This window comes from Dendrobates tinctorius, unplaced genomic scaffold, assembly GCF_039654945.1.
Source record: "Dendrobates tinctorius isolate UK_male_01 unplaced genomic scaffold, ASM3965494v1 ptg000135l, whole genome shotgun sequence".
NCBI lineage: Eukaryota > Metazoa > Chordata > Amphibia > Anura > Dendrobatidae > Dendrobates > Dendrobates tinctorius.
Genome location: NW_027361803.1, coordinates 6,679,932 through 6,701,183, shown reverse-complemented (window position 1 = coordinate 6,701,183; position 21,252 = coordinate 6,679,932). Strand labels below are relative to the sequence as shown.

Genomic DNA, 21,252 nt, shown 5'->3' with positions numbered 1-21,252 from the left:
GTAAGCAGGGGACACGGAGGTGGCGGGGGAAATGGAGGCGGCAGGGAACATGAGGGCGGCGGGGGAAACTGAGGCGGCGGGGAACATGAGGGCGGCGGGGGACACGGAGGTGGTGGGGGAAACTGAGGCGGCGGGGGAAACTGAGGCGGCGGGGGAAACTGAGGCGGCGGGGGAAACTGAGGCGGCGGGGGAAACTGAGGCGGCGGGGGACACTGAGGCGGCGGGGACACTGGGTCGGCGGGGGACACAGGCGGCGGGGGACACTGGGTCAGCGGGGGACACGGAGGCGGCGGGGGAAACTGAGGCAGCGGGGGACACGGAGGAGGCGGCTCCTCAGACGGGATTGTGGCTGGTGGTTAAAAAAGGAAAAAATCCAGCATGAAACAAAGGGACAATAAAGACATAAAAAGGGAAAAAGGAAAAACTCCTCACCCTGCTCATGGTGTGACGCCTCAGCATAAGAAAGGAGGTGCAGGGCAGCGCGGCGCTGGGTCTGGTGACGGGCGTCAACACCATTGCTGCAGGTTGTGCTTGATGTCTGTGTCGGGACAAACAGGAAATGGTGTGAGGGTTTTTTTTCTGGGCATAATGCAAATTTCAATCGTCTTTATTGAAATGCAATACGCTCAAGAGAGACAAAAACGCAATGGAAAACGCAACCCCTCCGGATGTGTGCACGCTGCGGATTCTGCTGCAGTGTACAGTACCGCAGTGGAATCCGCACAAAGAATTGACATGCTGCAGGTTTTTAAACCACAGCAAATCCGCGCGGGACATTCCGCACCGTCTGCACTGTGGTTTTCATTTTTCATTGATTTTAAGGCTATGTGCACACGTAGTTTTTTGGTGGTGCGGATTTTGTTGGAAAATCCGCAGGTAAATCCACAGGACAAAAGTCCAGCAGTTTATCTGCGGTTTCACACCTCATAATGATAAAGGTGTGTGCACACGCTGCAGTTTTTGCCCTGCAGAACCGCAGCAGTTCCGCTGACATGGTACAGTACAATGTAACCCTACGGGTTTTCAAAAACGCTGTGCTCACGCTGCAGTTTTTTCCGTGCGGTTTTGCTGCGGTTTACAAACTGCACCATGTCAATTGTTTGGGCGGATTCCGCAGCGGATTCACACCTTTAACATAGTAGAGGTGCGAAACCGCAGGCTAATCCGCAGGAAAACCGCAGGTCACTTTACCTGCGGATCCACGCGGAAAAAAACGCAGGTGAATCTGCAGCGTGTGCACATAGCCTAATCCGCAGGTCTGTTGACCTGCAGATTTACCTGCGGATTTTACAAAATCCGCACGGCCAACTCCGCACCCCATTCCGCAGCGTGTGCACACACCCAGTTCGCGCAGATTTTCCCACTCATCTCCCCGCAGGACACTCCCGTCAATCACTGCTCCGGTTACCATGGCGCACGCGTCGCCCCGCCCCTTTCGCCTAATCCACGCTTTTCTGTTTTCCTCTAGCCACGCCCCCTGCTTCCCGCTAGGTCCTGGCTCCTCCCACCCTTCTGCTCGGTGTCCCGGATGTAGCCGCTGCTGCGCACGCTCAGCCCGGGAGGGTTTGTTGTCTGCGGCCTCCGCAGCTAGGAGAGTCCCGGGAGGTGAGCGGGGATTCCGGCCTCTGTGTCCGTACTGGGGGCGGTTGTGGGAATCCGGGCTGGAGGGGTCCGTTGCGCCGCACCGCTGCAGGGGGTGACGCGGGCTGAGGGGAGGGGTCTGCGCTGGGCCTAAGCGGCCGGACCGAGCGACGGACGGAGAGCCGGGGGCACCGTCACATCGTGCGGACACTGAGCCATGAGCTCAGATCGGGGACCACCAACATCGTGTGATAAAGTAAAGCCGGAACTTTCTGCAGCCCCCGGGGGTCCGCGCAGGGGTCCGGCCGTCCCGGGGTCCGCGCAGGGGTCCGGCCGTCCCGGGCTCCTCGCAGGGGTCCGGCCGTCCCGGGGTCCGCGCAGGGGTCCGGCCGTCCCGGGGTCCGCGCAGGGGTCCACGCAGGGGTCCACGCAGGGGTCCGGCCGTCCCGGGGTCCTCGCAGGGGTCCGGCCGTCCCGGGGTCCGCGCAGGGGTCCACGCAGGGGTCCGGCCGTCCCGGGCTCCTCGCAGGGGTCCGGCCGTCCCGGGGTCCGCGCAGGGGTCCACGCAGGGGTCCGGCCGTCCCGGGCTCCTCGCAGGGGTCCGGCCGTCCCGGGCTCCTCGCAGGGGTCCGGCCGTCCCGGGGTCCGCGCAGGGGTCCAGCCGTCCCGGGGTCCGCGCAGGGGTCCACGCAGGGGTCCGGCCGTCCCGGGGTCCTCGCAGGGGTCCGGCCGTCCCGGGGTCCGCGCAGGGGTCCGGCCGTCCCGGGGTCCACGCAGGGGTCCGGCCGTCCCGGGCTCCACGCAGGGGTCCGGCCGTCCCGGGCTCCTCGCAGGGGTCCGGCCGTCCCGGGCTCCTCGCAGGGGTCCGGCCGTCCCGGGCTCCTCGCAGGGGTCCGGCCGTCCCGGGGTCCGCGCAGGGGTCCACGCAGGGGTCCGGCCGTCCCGGGCTCCTCGCAGGGGTCCGGCTGTCCGACATGGTCACACCCTGGTCTAAACTGAGCGCTCTCCTGGGGGGCTGGCACAGACCCATCTGCCTGTGCAACGTGGGAGGAGGTTTCTGAAATTGGTGGGATGTGTCCGGATTCAGAGCGGCGCTCACATGGGGGGGGAAGAAGGCCACTCGGACTGCGGAGGTGGCCGGTAACCTAGGAAACCAGCTGCCAACTATAGGTTTAAGTGACCCCCTGTTCTTGGGACCAGAGAGGATTTTTGGAAAGAGGGAAATGTCTAGGTTTTGTTTGTACAAACAATTTGCAAATTTAACCAAATAAGAACTTGAGACACCCCCCCATAATGACTGATAGGCGAGACTCCAGATGTCTGACATTTTAGGGTCAAACCTTTGGGACCCCCATGTCTTCCACCTCTCACTGTCCTGTAATAGGTGGCGCTATGGTTCCCGTCCACCTCCCCCTTGAAGAGGATGTTTGTCCTCGCTGATGTGCTCGGTTATTTCGACAGCTGAGCTGTGACGTCGGATCGATGGCAGATTCCTCTTCCCACAGGATTAGACCCATTAAGGTGTCAGGTTCTCTCCTGTACAATATGGCTGCGCATCTGTCCTCCTTCCGTACATTAGAGACCTCTAATGAGCCGTCTGTCGCCCCCCCCGCATCCCCCTTACGTGCCACTAGGGCCTGGCTGACGAAGGGTTAATATCCGCAGCGAGACATCAGTTCAGTCTCCTGTGCTGCTGTTCTTGGCCGGACAAAATCGAATTTTCCACGCGTGTTTGTTTATGGCTTGAACTGTTGGATGATGGGAGGGCACAAGTTGGGCACACGTGAGTGAGGGTCTGCCCTCCCGAGCCGGGTGCCTGCGGGTGAGGGTCTGCCCTCCCGAGCCGGGCGCCCGCGGTCTTGGGTCTGCACTCTGAAGCTGGGCACCTGCGGGCTTGGGTCTGCACTCTGAAGCAGGGTGCCCGCGGGAGAGGGTCTGCACTCTGAAGCTGGGCGCCCGCGGGCTTGGGTCTGCACTCTGAAGCTGGGCGCCCGCGGGCGAGGGTCTGCACTCTGAAGCTGGGCGCCTGCGGGCGAGAGTCTGCGCTCACTGTGTACCTTCATCTATAGCCATTGCTCGTCTTTAACCCTTTAAGCTCTGGCAATTTTTCATTTTTTTTTTTTAAATTTCATTTTTTTTCCTCCCATTAATTCAAGAGTCACAATGTCACCTTTCTGTGGACAGCAGCGCGAGCTCTTATTGTTATGCTGGATGACTTTAGTATTTTGATGGACCCCATTAATTTTACCATGTGATATCCTAGAAAATGGAAAGAAATTCCAAATGCAGTGAATTGGTGAAAAAAAAAAAAATCTAAATCCCGCCATTAGTTTTTTTGGGTTTTGCTTTTTTGCTGACGCCATTAATTAGTGCAAACAGCGCGTGCATCGCCTCATCCAGCGTCAGACTGTGCGGATCGTAGCAAAAAGCTGCTGAATGGACAAGGCAGGTGGACCGGCATGCTGGGGTGTACTTTCTTATCGCCACAGATGCTGGAAGATCAGGGGGTGATATGTTATACAGTATGTCCTTTTATTAGTAGGGCCAGGTCCAGGCGCTGCTCCTGGTGACGGCCGAGTACTTGGGTTCTCTGGATTGCGGGGTCCGCAGCGATCAGACACGTGACAGCGGGTTCATGGTAACTCTGGACACCCCCCGGTCTCCGTCTGTAGACTTCACTGACTTGTGATTTTCCGCTGTTTCCAGGCTCAGCAGCTGAAACCTTGAACTAAGACGCTTGATCTGCGGTGACAACAATGTCCATCACCAACACCCCCACCAGCAACGACGCCTGCCTGAGCATTGTCCACAGCCTGATGTGCCACCGCCAGGGAGGCGAGAGCGAGACTTTTGCCAAGCGAGCCATCGAGAGTTTAGTAAAGAAGCTGAAGGAGAAGAAGGATGAATTGGATTCTCTGATCACCGCCATCACCACCAACGGGGCCCATCCCAGCAAATGTGTCACCATCCAGAGGACCTTAGATGGACGGCTGCAGGTGGGCACTTGCTCTTTGCGTTAGGTGGGCTCTTTGTGTCTAGGAGGCTTTTGGTTTAGTGGGTAACAGCAAACTACATGGGCGCCTTCTGGGCTAAGTATCACCCGGAGGGTCCGGCACATTCACACCGTGACATTATAATGGGCTGTGAAACATGTTGCCAAGATGTCTGGAGTGTGTGATCCCTTCCCACTGCCGCCAGGTTTTTACTTTTTGCACTTTAATACTTTCCTCCCTTTCTACCAAGAGCCATGACTTTTTTTTCCCATCTACGTCGCCGTACAAGGACGGCTTTTTTGCAGGACAAGTTGTTGTATTGAGTTACACTATTGATTTCACCGTATATTGTAATGAAAACGTGGAGGAGGGCGGGGCACTGTCTTTGTATGGTAAAAATGGCGACACCATTTTTATTTTTTTTAGACAAAGTTCTTAATTTTTCTAATCACATATTACGGTATATACAGGTAGGTCCAGAAGTTTCATCATTTTAGCTTTTTATCACAACATATTCAAGTTCCAGTTCTATAGTTAATATGGGCTTAAAGGTGCCAAGACTCGGCTTTAATTTGAGAGGATTCACATCCTAATAAGAGGAAGGGTTTAGGACTTACAGCCTAAGTGTCTCTCTTTCAAGGGGCCAAAAGTAATTGGACAATTATCTCAAAGCTCTTTAATGGGCTGCATGGGCATTTCCCTTGTTACTCCATCATCAATAAAGCAGGTAAAAGGTCTGGAGCTGATTCCAGGTGTGGCATTTACAGTATGGAACCTGATGCTGTGAACCCACAACATGCGGTCACAGGAGCACTCAAAGGAAGAGAAACGGTCCATCATTAGGCTGGAGAAAAAGAAGAAATCCATCAGAGGGATATTAGAAATGTTAGTGGTGGTCAAATCAACAGTTTGATATATTCTGCAAAAAAAAACCTCAGAACGGTGAGTGAACCTGTGCAGGCGGCACCCCCGAGACTAAAAGCTGAATGCTGCCAGGGGTAGATAAAATTCATTTCCCCTTCCAGCGTTCAGATAAGTGCAGATGCCGGGCGGGCTAGTGACGCTATTAACCTGCAGATTAACCCTATATTTGCACCTTTAAATCCAAAATATTGGCCTGCAGAGCTGGAATCACGGAGATTCCGCCACTGTCCAAGTATTTTTGTACCTAACTGTATGAGATTAGGAAAATTCAGAACTTTCTAAAAAAAAAAACCTGTCACCATTTTCTGAGACCCATAACTTTTTTCCCACTGATGGAGGTTTCCGAGGTCCTGCCATTTTAGGTGGTGAGTTGATGTTTAGCATACGTTGGATCTTGTACTCCATCGTTTTTTATTGTATTTCCTGGAGGATCTTCGGCGACTAACAGCCTGTGACGCCGTAAAGTGTACGCAGCTTCTGCGCTGACTGTGGCCCGTACACGCCTTTAGTTGCAGACTTCTGTCCTGTGACGTCTGCGCTTTCTAGTAAAAGATCTTCGGCTCCTTCTGACAGCTCATTACTGTTCCTGACTCCAATAATTGATGACCCTTTATTATTTTCATTTTTTTGTATAGAAGAAACTGTGGCTCCTTTCACCCCCAAACAGCGCCACCCCTGTCTGCTGGCTGTGTCTGATATTGCAGTAATCAAGTGAATGCAGTGGAATTGTAATAAAAGATGCAGCCCATGGGTGGCGCTCTTTATGGGCAATAGTCATGTATTTCCTGACCATTGCGTCCGTGTGTGTGTGACCCACCCGAGATGTTCTATGTGGTTCACTGCGGTCTTGGTGACTTGCATTTCTGCCCTGAACGCCGTCCATGGTCTCTTACAGGTGGCCGGCAGGAAAGGTTTCCCCCACGTCATCTATGCCCGTCTATGGCGATGGCCGGATCTTCATAAGAATGAGCTGAAACATGTGAAATATTGTCAGTACGCATTTGATCTGAAGTGCGACAGTGTCTGTGTCAATCCCTATCACTACGAGCGCGTCGTGTCCCCCGGGATCGGTAAGAGACCTGAGCCTTGTCATCCGTCTAGAAGTAATGGCCAGCGGAGCCATAAGGAGCAGAACTGCAGGGGGCGCAGGGTGGTCTCTACAGGGGTACACACTATTGTATGTGCAGACACCACTTACAGTGGTACATGAGCAGGTAGCACTATCTGTGACTACGTTATTTGCAGGGATAGGCCGTAATGTCTCATATCATTTATAGGTAAAAAAGACTGATTGATAAGGATGTGCCTGTGTCATTTTACTTTACAGTGATAGGCAGTACTGTCTGTGCCTCTGTCGTTTACAAAGATAGGCAGTACTATCTGTGCCTGTGTAATTCCCATTACAGGGAATGAGGTACTATCTGTGCCTGTGTCATTTTACTTTACAGGGATAGGGAGGAAATATTATTTATAATGATAGTACCTATTCCCTGTGTCTCTGCCTGCATCCTTTTCATGAAGAAACCAGAAGGCAGCACTTTGTGAACGACAAGGAGCTCTGACTAATGGTTCACATGGCTAGGCAGTACAGTGCTACCTGTTCCTTGGTCATTTTCAGGCCTAGATAGGGAGGCAGCATTATATACAGTGATGGAGAAGGACTTGGTGCTATTTGTGCCATGACACTTTTCATGAAGAAACCAGCAGGCAGCACTATGTATGGAGATCTTCCTGTCTGTGACTAATTTACAGGGAGGGCCAGGAGGCAGTCATTTTGTATAAACCACATTATGTAGAGGTGATATCGATGAGCTGTGATTACCCCAAACCTTGGTTGGTGTCCATGTTGCTGGGGTACATACGTTAGGGGGGGGGGGGGAGAGGGGGGTCTTACAATATAGGTCTCTATGACCTCCATGCTTTTTACAATATACCAGATGGAGGATTTTTGGTAAGAAACTGTAGTAGAACTGTTTGTTAGAAACAAAACTCGTCCTATTTGGAGGAGACAGAATGCTGATTTGCATGATTCAAAGATCACCATACCTACTGTGAAGCATGGGGGTGGCAACATAATGCATTGGGGCTGTCTCTCTGCAAAAGGGATCAGGACGACCGGTCCGTGCACATGAAAGAATGAATGGGGCCATCTATCGCGAGACCCAGAGTCTCACCTCGGACCTCCAGATGAGGGCGCCGTCTCCTACACACACTTCTGTATAATTAGATTACTTGCATCTCTCCTTCATTATTACTGACACTGCTCCTTTTTCTTTCAGACTTGTCGGGGTTAACAATTCAGAGTACCGGTAAGTCTTTTCCTATGAGATGAGTCAGGCCGATGAAGGTGGGAGCTCAGCTCCGGCACATGATGCGGCCTCCTCCATATTGTCCGAGGCCTCTTCTGTGGGTCAGGAGTAGTTTGTATCTGTGCAATATTCCCGAAGGTCGAGGCCGCCTCTCAGCACGTCTCGGACAATTATAGATTCCCAGCTATGCGTCCTCCATCTTTCTTATAGCGAGGAGGAGGGAGCCGGTGACGTTATTTCCTTCAGTTACTGCGCGTTCCGGACGCTGTAATGATGGTTATGTGTAACGTCCGGCCTGTCATCTTGTCACAGCTCCATCTAGCTTACTGGTGAAGGACGAGTACGGCCATGACTACGTGGAAGCTCAGCAGAACATCTCCTCTGATGCACATTCACTACAGACCATCCAGCACCCGCCGAGCAACCGGTCGTCCAGCGAGAGCTACAGCAACTCTTCACTGCTGGCCTCCAGCGAGCCCAGCACCCCCAATGCCTCCAGCTTCTCCAGCATCCCCGTCCCATCCACAAGTAAGTGTCTGCAGCTTCTGAATCCTACCTCCCAGCACCCAGTCTGCAAGACTCTGTCACTCCAGCTCTTTTCCCTGCCCAGGGCAGCCGCCTCCTGCTTGGCTGAGAGCCTCTATGCCGTGTGACTGAAGTTAAGCAGAAGGCGGCGGGTCTGGGCAGGGAATTGAGTCGGAGTGACAGAGGCTTCAGATTTACACCCTAATTTGTATGTAAATGCAGTTTGTGACACTTTCTAAAGATTTTTTTTTTTTTTCAAATCGCCTATTATCTTTATTTAAAAAAAAAATCCCTCCATCTTTTCGTTTTCGCTTTGGTCACCGTCACATAATCGTCGATACTTTCTGTTCCGTAGAGTTCACTTCTCAGCCGTCTCATTTAACATCACAAGCTTGATTTACAATAACATGTACAAACGTCCTGATGAACCAGTATCACAAGGGCGAAACGCGTTGGTCGTAGTAAACTGATAGCTATGTGGGGTCTTTTTTGTATTATCCCTATATCTCCCTTCTCGGATGGGGAATTTGGTAGTAATTGGGGATCATTGGTACTTTTCCTTTCCCTTTTTTTTTCTTCCTACCTTTTGTAGGTTACATACCGTATTTTTCGCTTTATAAGATGCACCTGATTATAAGACGCACCCCCAAATTTGGTGACGAAAAAGCAAATTTTTTTTTTATGTTAAATGGAGGTGTGTCTTATAATGTCAGTGTCCGTCTTTCAAATCATATATATGTCCGTCATCCTGGTATCTATACATCCCCCATCCTGGTACATGGCCCCCTTGTGCTGGCACATAGCCCCCCCCACACACATCAAATCCTGGATATGTCCCCCTCCCGGTCACTATATGCCCCCTTGCTGATGCTGACACGCACATGGCCCCCCAGTCCCTATATTGCCCGCTGCTGGCATGCACGCGGCCCCCCCCCCCCCCGTCCCTATATTGCCCGCTGCTGGCATGCACACGCCCCCCCCCGTCACTCTATTCCCCCCTGTATAGGATACATCGTTGACCGAGATTATCCTCCTTCCGCCTTATCCTACTTTCCGCTCTACACAAAGCAGTGGTTACTGTCTGGGACCCTTTGGGCCACTTGCCTGGATATATATTTTTAAATATAATAAAGATTATCTTTTTTTTCATGGTTTATGTAAGACTGCCTGAGGCGGTGTCCATGGATCGGATTTGTTTCTCCGTCACGTCCCGCAGATGATCAATTTTAAAGAATTTGGAAACAAGTCATCACCTTGATCTTTGCCATGTTCCTCTATTCCTGCCCGGCCATTATTCTGGTGATGTCAGGGAATGCCGCTTCCATTGGTCTCTGATGTTAGGTGGCACATGTCAGATTCCCATGATGTCAGGACCCGAGGTTCCCTGCAGGACGTTGCCCCTTCACTTCTTTGTCTTTAGTGCATCCCCAGGTAATAGCCGCACATGCACCCAACCATCCACACAATGGAAAACCTGACTCTTCCGCTCTGGACGCCTCAAGGTATTGCTTTCAGGTCTCTTTCTGATGTTCATCTGACCATTGTAGGTGATTTGAAAACTTCAGCAATTTACTGCTTTGGTATCCCTTAGACCGTGGCACACAGAGACTCTGGCAGCAACACAACCAGAGATTGAGCTATCTAGCTGCCACATCACAGAGCGAATAGGGTCACATTGAGACTCCCAAGGTGCAGTGACCGTGACAAGCAAGTAGCCAAAAAATAAAAATGATTGCAACTTGTTTGTCATGGCAATTTAAACTGATATTGCGCTGCTTTGTCCCAGCTGCATAGTGTGATTTTTGGTTATCAGCTTTGTATTGGATGTGCAGCTTGTAATAAGCCGCCAATTCCTTTTACATGTTTTCTACCCCTTACATCTTCCCTCTCTACTTCAGTTCGTGTATGAGAGCCTGACGCCGGCTGTCATCTTTGACGACACCTGTCTCGGTAGACCCCTTTCCCGTCACTTTTCTTCTGAACGTTCTCTGTGTGTCGATCCTGGCTCATTACCGCCGTACAGGGCAAACATTGATGTGAGGAAGCTATGGGCAGTATTGACTCTAGATGTTCTCTCTCCACCCAGGTCAGCCTACTAGTCTATTGGCGGCATCGCATGGTGAAGGGTTGCTGCAGATCGCCTCCGTGCCACCTCAGGGGACGCAACAGAATGGTTTCAACGCCCAGCCGGCCACATATCATCACAGTAAGTGGCGGAAAAGTGTTGTACCCACTAGTGATGAGCACAAGTGCTCGGGTACGCACCGAGTATTGCGTGTGCTCAAGTGACATGTTCGAGTCCCCGCGGCTGCATGTTTCGCTGCTGTTAGCCACAAAACATGCATAGCCAGTGTTTCTCAGGCAATCCCCCACATGTTTTATGGCTATCTAACCAGCCATGGGGACTCGAACATGTGACTCGAGCACCCGCGATACTCGGTGCGTACCCGAGCACCCTAGACAAACTCTAGTCATGAGCACTTGCGCTCATCGCTAGTACCGATGTGATCATGTATAAAGCCCCACTGGATTCTGAAAACCGGCTGCGTCCATTGTGTAGCATTCATTGCCATCATCCACAATGGCTCCTTCTGCTTTTTACCACCCAGTATCTGGTGCCATAAACACTGCAGAGATCTCCTGTTAATGCGACCCATGTTATTCCATGACTGCTATCACCCTGCACTAGGGGGCGCCATCGTAACCAGATTTTGTGTGATGTTTTAGTAGACAGTACCACAACCTGGACTGGAAGTAGAACCGCACCTTACACCCCCAATATGTCTCACCACCAGAACGGACATCTTCAGCATCATCCACCCATGCCTCATCCTGGACATTACTGTAAGTTTTTTACCTTCCAATGTTCCTTTTCTCCCATGGTTTGGAGTCATACGCTTTTATTTATTTATTTATTTTTTTATGAGATTCACTCTTAATTTTGTCATTTCCAACCTCTGAGTCGATTTGCTGCCTACATAAGGCCCTCAGCCTCCTCGGTCTTGTGTTATGTTCACACATTGTCCTTGAGTTATATCATGGATTTTGCAGAATTTTCTTCAACTTGACTTTGCAAAAATAGTAATATGGGTGCTACAATGTGTGAATGTAACCCTACAGCTCTGAAAATGGGGGCTCTGTACCTTGTCATTGAGAGTCTCAAAAGTCTATATAAAACACTGTATAGTTAGTTGGAAATCTGCATTAGAGATCTATCAGAAAATGACCCATGCCTTATTATTAGACTCAAACTTCCTGTTCTTCACAGTAGGCTTGCCAGTAGTCTCCTCACTAGCCAAGAATTCAGTGACAACACAGGATCCACCATTCACAATAGGTGGTGTCACAGCTCACCTCCTGTACAATGACTGATAGCACCACTGTAGATTACATAGGGTCCACCATTCACAATAGGTTATGTCACAGCTCACCTCCTCCCCCTCTTGTATAACAGGTGTTTGTTGCTCACCCATTGTACTGGGCCTTGGGTACAGATGATGCGAGGTCTAGTGAGAGCGAAAACCACGTTTGCATTGAGTTACTTGAATTGCACAATGAAGGAAAAGAGGATGGCATTCACGGTTACCAAAAGTAGAAATCTTTATTTACGGATAAAAATGCATAGGCTCGGGAGCAATGCAGAGAGTGCGGACAGTGGCCATTTTGCGCTCCTGCGTTTCAACGGGTCCTAAATTAGGACCCGTTGAAGCACAGGAATGCTTATGCATTTTTATCCGTGAATAAAGACTTCTACTTTTGGGAACCGTGAGTGCCATCCTCTTTTCCCTCATTGTGCAATTGGACTATGTGTATTTTCTTAGGATTGAGCACCCGTTCCTTGGGGTTTATATTTTGTGTTTGAGGGGTCTGTTTAGATTTCTCTAAGAGACTACGGTGGTGCAACGGTGCTGAATCTGTTTCTTTTCTCTTTGGACTTTGTTGAGTTATTTGAACCTAGGACAGGGGTGGGGAACCTCAGGCCCGCGGCCCTTTAATTTACATGAGGACGTACTTTGTGGGCACAGTTGGAAACAAGATTGTGCGGCCCCCGAAGGATAAATTTCCAAATGGAGGTTCCCCACCCCCTGAGTTAAAAGATAAAATGTGCTAATAGCAAAAAAAAAAATTCTAATTTGTTGACTAATGGTCGCCGCTATGTGCGGCCCCATTCCTCATACGGCCGCGGTCACCCGGACCCTGATCCGCAGGTTCCTTGCCTGCTGGTGGTTTCATCATTACCTACATTGTCATAAAAGGGAGATTCGCCACTCGCAAAATGTTTCTCAGCTGTCAATGCTTTTAAATAAAATCCTGGCTCCCTGACATGGATCCTGTTTTGTTCTGTAGGGCCTGTGCACAATGAGCTCGCGTTCCAGCCCCCGATCTCCAATCACCCAGGTATGTGGTTATGTGTTAGAATAAAACCAGATCTCCACTGTGTAATTATTGAGCCATATACAGTGGGTACAGAAAGTGTTCAGACCCCTTTACATTTTTCCCTCTGTTTCATTGCAGCCATTTGGTAAATTCAAAAAAGTTCATTTTTTTTTCTCATGTACACTCTGTACCCCATCTTGATGGAAAAAAGCAGAAATGTAGACATTTGCAAATTTATTAAAAAAGAAAAACTGAAATATCACATGTTCATAAGTATTCAGACCCTTTGCTCAGTGTTGAGTAGAAGCACCTTTTGAGCTAGTACAGCCATGAGTCTTCTTGGGAATGATACAACAAGTTTTTCACACCTGGATTTGGGGATCCTCTGCCATTCTTCCTTGCAGATCCTCTCCAGTTCTGTCAGGTTGGATGGTGAACGTTGGTGGACAGCCATTTTCAGGTCTCTCCAGAGATGCTCAATTGGGTTTAGGTCAGGGCTCTGGCTGGGCTGGTCAAGAATGGTCACAGAGTTGTTCTGAAGCCACTCCTTTGTTATTTTAGCTGTGTGCTCAGGGTCATTGTCTTGTTGGAAGGTGAACCTTCAGCCAAGTCTGAGGTCCAGAGCACTGTGGAAGAGGTTTTCATCTAGGATATCTCTGTACTTGGCCACATTCATGTTTCCTTCAATTTCAACCAGTCGTTCTGTCCCTGCAGCTGAAAAAACACCACCATAGCATGATGCTGCCACCATGTTTCACTGTTGGGATTGTATTGGGCAGGTGATGAGCAGTGCCTGGTTTTCGCCACACATACAGCTTAGAATTTTCACCAAAAAAATCTATCTTCGTCTCATCAGACCAGAGAATCTTATTTCTCATAGTCTGGGAGTCCTTCATATGTTTTTTAGCAAACTCTATGCTGGCTTTCATATGTCTGGCACTGAGGAGAGGCTTCCTTCGGGCCACTCTACCATAAAGGCCCGACTGGTGGAGGGCTGCAGTGATAGTTGACTTTATGGAACTTTCTCCCATCTCCCTACTGCATCTGTGGTGCTCAGCCGCAGTGATCTTGGGGTTCTTCTTTACCTCACTCACCAAGGCTCTTCTCCCACGATTGCTCAGTTTGGCTGGACGGTCAGGTCTAGGAAGACTTCTGGTGGTCCAAAACTTCTTCCATTTAAGGATTATGGAGGCCACTGTGCTCTTAGAATCCCTGAATACTGCAGAAAATCTTTTGTAACCTTGGCCATATCTGTGCCTTGCCACAATTCTGTCTCTGAGCTCCTTGGCCAATTCCTTTGACCTCATGATACTCATTTGGTCTGACATGCACTGTGAGCTGTGAGGTCTTATATAGACAGGTGTGTGCCTTTACAAATCAAGTCCTAATAGTTTAATTAAACACAGCTGGATTCCAATTAAGGAGTAGAACCATCTCAAGGAGGATCACAAGGAAATGGACAGCATGTGACTTAAGGCCCTGTCTCAATAAGCGATCTCGGTAGCGAGATCGCTGCTGAGTCACAACTTTTGTGACGTAACAGCGATCTCACCAGCGAGATCGCTGTGTGTGACAGCGATCAGCGAGCGCCCCCCCTGCCGGTATCGCTGATCGCTGGAAGAAATCTCTGGACATTTCTTTGGTCGCTGGTCTCCCGCTGGCCATCATGCATCGCTGCGTGTGACAGGCAGGACACCAGCGATCAGGTGTAAAAAATAATAAAAAAAATAAAAAATATAGTTATTCTCACCTTCCGATGTCCCGCGCAGTCTTCTGGCCTCTCTCCACGCTCCGGTCCCAGTAATCCTTTGCACGAATGACCGCGAGACTTTGTTATCCCTCGAGATCGTGACATCTCGCGGTCATTCGTGCAAAGGATCACTGGGACCGGAGCGTGGAGAGAGGCAGGATGGCTGAACGGGATGTCGGAAGGTGAGAATAACTATATTTTTAATTTTGATTCTATTTTTTACAGGGATGGCCAGCGATGCCGGGCGCTCGGCATCGCTGTGCTGATCGCTGGTGAAGCTGTCTGTGTGATAGCTCACCAGCGATCACATAGCGACTTACTAGCGATCCTGACACCTTGATATCGGTGTCGGGATCGCTGGTAAGTCGCTTAGTGTGACGGGGCCTTTACATATGAGTGTCTGAGCAAAGGGTCTGAATCCTTATGACCATATGATATTTCAGTTTTTCTTTTTTAATAAATTTGCAAAAATTTCTACATTTCTGTTTTTTCAGTCAAGATGGGGTGCAGAGTGTACATTAAAGAGAAAAAAATGGACTTTTTTGAGTTTACCAAATGGCTGCAATGAAACAGTGAAAAATTTAAAGGGGTCTGAATACTTTCTGTACCCTCTGTATTATAGGGAATTTACACAGATATTGTCAGTCCTATAAGGATCAATCACATGAGCCTCAAATAATGCCAACAAGTGATTAGTGATCAGTTCATATAGACATCGGACCCCCAGCAGGCATGTGAATACATGTAAAGGTGGGCTGACTGTCGTTCAGTGGAGGATAATACCATATGTAACAAACAAGCAATAAACACTTTGTTGGCACAAAGATTAAGTCACTTGAATCTCGGTAAGAAGAGGTAGCGTTTTGCCGCTATAATTGTGGCTTCATCAGGGGTGAGAGTATAACTTGGCTTGTCTTAGCCTATAAATAGGGAAATAATTACCCAAGATTTGTTGCAGTTGCAAGTAGTGAAGATGGGAGTCTCGCATGTCTAACTTTTTGCTTTTTACATGATTTTAATTTTTCCGTTTTTGGCTTCTCTGTTTGTTCTTTAATAAAGATTTAACAATACTTGGTGAATCCCTGAATTCAGAAACTTCTTTTTCTCATTTGTGCTGTTCACTGCTCTGCCATAGGCTAATCCCAATATTTATGTGCATTTGAGTGGTGCCGTCTTTCATATTTTTGATGATTTTTTTGGAGGGGGCAGCTCTTGCAGTTTTCTGCTTTATCTCCCGCAGCTCCAGAGTATTGGTGCTCTATTGCTTATTTTGAAATGGACGTCCAGGTGGGAGAAACCTTCAAGGTCCCATCCAATTGCCCCATCGTCACAGTGGACGGCTATGTGGACCCCTCGGGGGGTGATCGCTTCTGCTTGGGGCAACTGTCCAATGTTCACAGGACAGAAGCCATCGAGAGAGCACGGTAAGTCTGTCTCATATGGGAATATATAAGATGGCGCTGGAGTATTTTACCTGCACGTTGGGACCACCTTGCTCCATTATTTTATTTTTTTTCCTCTCCCCTGTTTCAACTTATTTTAGTCCCTTCCCCACATCCACCATAGACGTGCGGCAGATGTCAGCTGCACATGTATGGAGTGGGCTTATAAGCTCGGCCCACTCCTCACAGGATGGATGCTGGCTGTGTTAAACAGCCTGCACCTGCCTCTACCAGCAGCAACCAGAGCTAGTTTCAGTCGCTGCCAGTCTGACAGTGGCATGTACATGGTGCAATCCAAATGGGGGATCTGTGAGGGGCAGCTACCCCAACGATGGGATTATGGGGTGCCGATTCAATTGCCTTGACACCTGGGGCCTACAGAAGGGCCCTGTCGTTCCCATCTCTGTACTCCTATGTAGTCCAGTCTATGACCGGGCTTCTTAGGAGATAATTACTCTCACTATATACAGCAATACTGGGCTGCTGCAGCATGTAGGACAAGATATTAAACTAACAATAATAAAAAAATACAGTTTTTAAACATATAAAAAAAAGGTTGAATCAACCCCTCTTTTCAAATACAAAAATAGAGAAATGAAAAAATAAACCTATTTGGTATTGTGATGTCTGTAAAAGCAAAATCTAAAATTATTTCTCAATTTATATTAGTCAGAAGATATTTGGACTCTTGAGTAAAATTCCTTTCTCGCTCATTTTATTTTGGGGGGGGGGGGGGGGGGAGACACGAAAATCCAATAGGGGTACGCTTCTGCCACCCGGAGGCTGACACTAAGAATTACAGCTATAAGAAAAGTCGTCTCCTGTTCAGCAGGATGCATCCAAGTATGGACACTCAAGCTAATCAGTTAGTGAGAAAATCACAATAAATTTACTAATACACCCAAAAAGGCAACAAAACAGGGGTGCTGTGTCCACCTACTGCAAAGACAAAGGTGCACGGAAGAGACCCACTGTAAGGAGAGTACTGAAGAGGTAAGAAAAGGCAGAAGAAAACTGGGACAAGCACCGTGGAGTAAAGACCCAGGAGCTTGTGCAGGATGCAGGGAGAAGATCCACTCGCCTGTCCTGAAGAAACCCGGTCCATTCATGGTCCATATCCATAAGAGGTGATCTTTGGCTCTGTCAATCCTACATGCAACATGACGGGCTCTGGGAGCAAGGCGGGCAGGAGAAAAAGGGCAAAGACCACCCGCACCAGTGCATTAGTGCTGTGCAGACGAGAGGATCCAGACTGACCCCTGGCGGCACCAGTGTACACCCATGGTCCCCTGTGTTCCCCAATGAAGCACCTGAGAAAATCTATTTTAAATTATAGAATATAAAATTGGACAACGCCCCAAAAAGAAAAACTGTAATGCCAGAATTGCTGTTTTTTAGTCAAAGCTTAGTGGGAAGTCGGAATGAAAGTTTCTGAGACCCCCACTGTTCTGCCGCGTTTATGACGTTGCTTCTTTACCCCTCGTTCCCTCTCTTTCCTCCCAGGTTGCACATAGGGAAAGGCGTCCAGCTGGAGTGTAAAGGAGAAGGCGATGTCTGGGTGCGATGCCTCAGCGACCACGCCGTGTTCGTGCAGAGCTACTACCTGGACAGAGAGGCAGGACGAGCACCCGGGGACGCCGTGCACAAGATCTACCCCAGTGCTTACATTAAGGTACTGACCACCAGCCTTTAAGGAGTTAAGTAAATCCTCCCTGCTGTGGAGTAATATCCCTCACCGGTCATGCCCATTACACTGCTCGGCGCGTTCACACATCAGACATTCACCGTCCGAACTCTCCAGCCTCATCTGTGCCTACACGGATGTTTAGGGTCTCGGAGACCTGTGACCAGTTTGCCCGTACTCGACTGAGAGTGTCGATTGTGTGAAATCGGTCTTGGGTCTAATTCATACACTTGGATGAAAATGGCATTGTTCAATTTACCTTGGAAAAAAAAAAAAAAGAAGAAAAATGGCAAAAATAAAGACATTGATAATTGAGATAATGGTTTTCATAGCTCAGCAAAAAAATGTTCTGGCCTCTGTGCAAAAATCTCCTAATCCTCTAGATGTGACCCAAACACTTAATGGTCACTAACGACGGCCGCACTTTTCTGTCTTCTTGCCCAAGGTGTTTGATTTACGCCAATGCCACAGACAAATGCAGCAGCAGGCGGCCACGGCGCAGGCGGCAGCTGCAGCTCAAGCGGCAGCTGTGGCGGGGAATATTCCTGGTCCGGGGTCCGTGGGCGGCATCGCACCAGCGATCAGTAAGTGTCAGCGCCCAGCACTGCTTGTAACAGTTCATGATGTGTGAACTTTTTTTTTTTTTTATTTTTTTCACTTTTTTTTTTTACACTTTTACCCATTTTTTAGTTTTTATCCTTTTTTTATACTTTACCCTTTTTAAAAAAAACTTTACCTTTTTTTTTTACACTATTTGTTTTTACTTTTTTTTACACTTTTTTACACTTACTTTTTTTACTATTTTTTTTACCTTTTTTTTTTACACTTTAACACTTTTTTACCTTTTTTTTTCTTTTACTTTTTACACTTTTTTTTTTTTTTTTTTACACTATTTTGTATAATTTTTTTTTACTTGCGTTATTTTCTAGGCCTATCTGCTGCTGCCGGGATTGGAGTAGATGATCTGCGTAGACTTTGCATCCTGCGGATGAGCTTTGTGAAGGGCTGGGGTCCAGACTACCCTAGGCAGAGTATAAAGGAGACCCCCTGCTGGATTGAGATCCACCTCCACCGCGCCCTCCAGCTCCTGGACGAGGTCCTGCACACCATGCCCATCGCAGACCCGCAGCCACTGGACTGATGAGCAGGGGGACGCCGGATGACGGACTGAGCGCAGTCATTACTTGTAATCATGAATATATATAAATAGATCTATAAATATATGCACATAGCCTTTTCCCTGCTTAATCCACGTCAGTGTGGAAATCAACATTTATGGCTCCTTCCCCTCCTTTTTTTTTTTTTCCTTTTTTCTTTCTATATGTATTTTTTGCTGTGGAATCTACTCTAGTTTTGGGATCTGCAATGGAAGAGGTGATCAGTACCTAGCGGAGGACTGGACAGCAGGAGCAGCCTTCAGGCCAGGACTGGGAAAGTACTTTTTAACCCTTTAGGTGCTGGGCATCCGGAGCAGCAGGCACGCGCTGTCGGATGTCGAAGTCTGATTACAACGGTAACGGCGGACTGGATTCCCAGATGCGATCTGATTGATCTCTGCCCGGCTCCATGTAACTGTATGTTCTGGCTTCGCTACACTAAATGCTGCTCCTCTTTTTCAGGTAATGGCAGAAATGAAATAGGAAAATCATATTAGTAAAAGTTTTGCAAACACTTTTTTTTTTCCTATAGTTTTTGATCCCTGAGCGGTCATATACATTTAATAAACCGCGGAACATATGGATTTAAAGGGACAGTGACCCTTAGCTGCAGTTTACCTGTTATCAGCCACAGAGAGGTCGTCCCTGACCATACGTTCCCGTCTGATCACTACTGTATCTCGCATATATCCTGTCTCCCCCAGAACATTATGCATCTATAGGTGAATGTTTTCTCCCTTTTCTGCATTAGTGTTCCCGATCCTTTACGGTCTGTGTGAAATACAGATTTGGAAAGTAAAGGCCCCCTTTCATATATCCTCGCCACTATCCCAAATACACTACCGGACCGGTGTACATGGCCTTAGGGTGAGAAGGATTAATTACCCCCATTGTATTAATAGGATTCCTATTATTTAGAGGAGGAGACGTAACGGCCGCTCTGACTTTATTCTTTACCATCAGGACATTGCGCTCATTGTAAATTTCCCAAACTCACAATTCTTGACACTTTTTTTTTTTTTAATTTTGTAAATCCGCTTTGCTGGTTTTCCCGTGTCCCATTGTATATACTTTACCTTTCTTTTATAACCCGTACTTGTGTTGCACATGGACGTTCTCTTTCATGCTGGCGGCCTGGTGCAGGTCCTTGTATATATATATGAGATGGTCCTGATGGTGCGACGCTTTCATCACAGGGACACCAATGCTTTTTATCTAGATAGCTGCATCCGCCGCCGCCGTCATCAATGCCTTACCTGCTTATAATTTTTCTATCCGGCAGCTGGTTTAGTGTCTCCATTTGTTGTAAAGTAGAAAGTGACTTGTGTTCTAACAAATTACTAATTCTCAATAAACATCGGTTTATTACGAGCGGCTGACTTATCGACATGCCCACTACTTTATCATTGGTGGCAGACGGTTTTCATGGAAATCCTGGAAACCTGATCTGTTGGTGGTCCTTGAGGACTGGAGTTGGGGAACCCTGTCATAGGTGAGCGGAAGGAGCGCGTATTCTGGTGAAGACCATAAAGGGTTAATGAACTTGAATGTGGTTTTGAGCACTTTGAGGGGTGCAGTTTTTAGAATGGTGTCATTTTTGGATATTATAGGTTCTGAACTAAGTGCCAAAATTATAAACTTACAAGGTCAAAAAATTAAGTATTTTATCAAGGAACCTTATATACACATCATTTCAGATAAAAATTACCTTTTATTATGCCTATTAAACACAAGACGTTACCAAGCATAAAAAACCAACCGTGCTGGCTACCATAACCCTAAATGTGAACCCTGTTAACAAGCTCCTGCCTACCAGTGGAGGTTGGCACCCTACACGTAAACGAGATTGGCGCCCCTGCCCCTCGGCGGCTGACCCTAATGCTCCTATATATCCCTAAACTGGTGCAATGTGTGGTCACTCATTTAACCAAGAAAACGAGCATATAGAGGATGCCAATAAAAAGGGTATTATTGGGTAGGCAACAAGACAAGTGTGCAAAAGAAGGTGACAATAAAGTGACAAGTGCAAAAAACAAGTCCCTAACTATGCTGTTCCCTGTTACTGTATGCGTTCCTAACAGCGGAGGTTGGCACCCTACTAGTCAGCGGAATGGCGCCCCCACTCCACGGTGGCTGTCCCTTGGAATCCCTAATTATCACTAAATTGTGATCACAAGGGTAGGCAAATGATAAAGGCAACAAACAACAAAAAAAACCAATAGTTTGAATGGTATATATATATATATATATATATATATATAACAATGTTCTATGCTCCAAGCATGTTGATAACAGCAAGCGTACTTATGGTTAGTGGATGATCTGCTTTGCTGTGGATGGGGGGCAGAGATCCGCCCCTGATTTGTGGATGCGGGGCAGAGAGCCGCCCCTGCTTTGCTCTGGAGGGGGGCAGAGATCCGCCCCTGCTTTGCGGATGGGGGGCAGAGACCCGCCCCTGCTTTGCTGTGGATGGGGGGCAGAGACCCGCCCCTGCTTTGCTGTGGATGGGG

General features: G+C 48.4%; 1 protein-coding gene across 3 annotated transcripts; it reads left to right on the top strand.

Annotated features, from left to right (window-relative positions):
- The first annotated feature begins 1,448 nt into the window (after nucleotides 1-1,448).
- On the top strand, nucleotides 1,449-20,113 carry SMAD4 (SMAD family member 4). Of its 3 annotated transcripts, none has more exons than XM_073543876.1 (12): nucleotides 1,449-1,605; nucleotides 4,288-4,577; nucleotides 6,394-6,568; nucleotides 7,778-7,807; nucleotides 8,120-8,335; nucleotides 10,419-10,538; nucleotides 11,063-11,176; nucleotides 12,680-12,730; nucleotides 15,700-15,883; nucleotides 17,405-17,573; nucleotides 18,031-18,169; nucleotides 18,515-20,113. In XM_073543876.1, exons 2-12 carry the CDS (start codon nucleotides 4,338-4,340, stop codon nucleotides 18,724-18,726), a joined length of 1,650 nt encoding a protein of 549 aa, XP_073399977.1. In that variant the 5' UTR covers nucleotides 1,449-1,605; nucleotides 4,288-4,337; the 3' UTR covers nucleotides 18,727-20,113. The 3 variants fall into 3 exon arrangements, with proteins under 3 accessions (XP_073399977.1, XP_073399975.1, XP_073399976.1); XM_073543874.1 differs by having other exon boundaries at nucleotides 11,060-11,176; XM_073543875.1 differs by lacking the exon at nucleotides 1,449-1,605 and adding an exon at nucleotides 1,730-1,837 and having other exon boundaries at nucleotides 11,060-11,176.
- The last annotated feature ends 1,139 nt before the right edge of the window (nucleotides 20,114-21,252 follow it).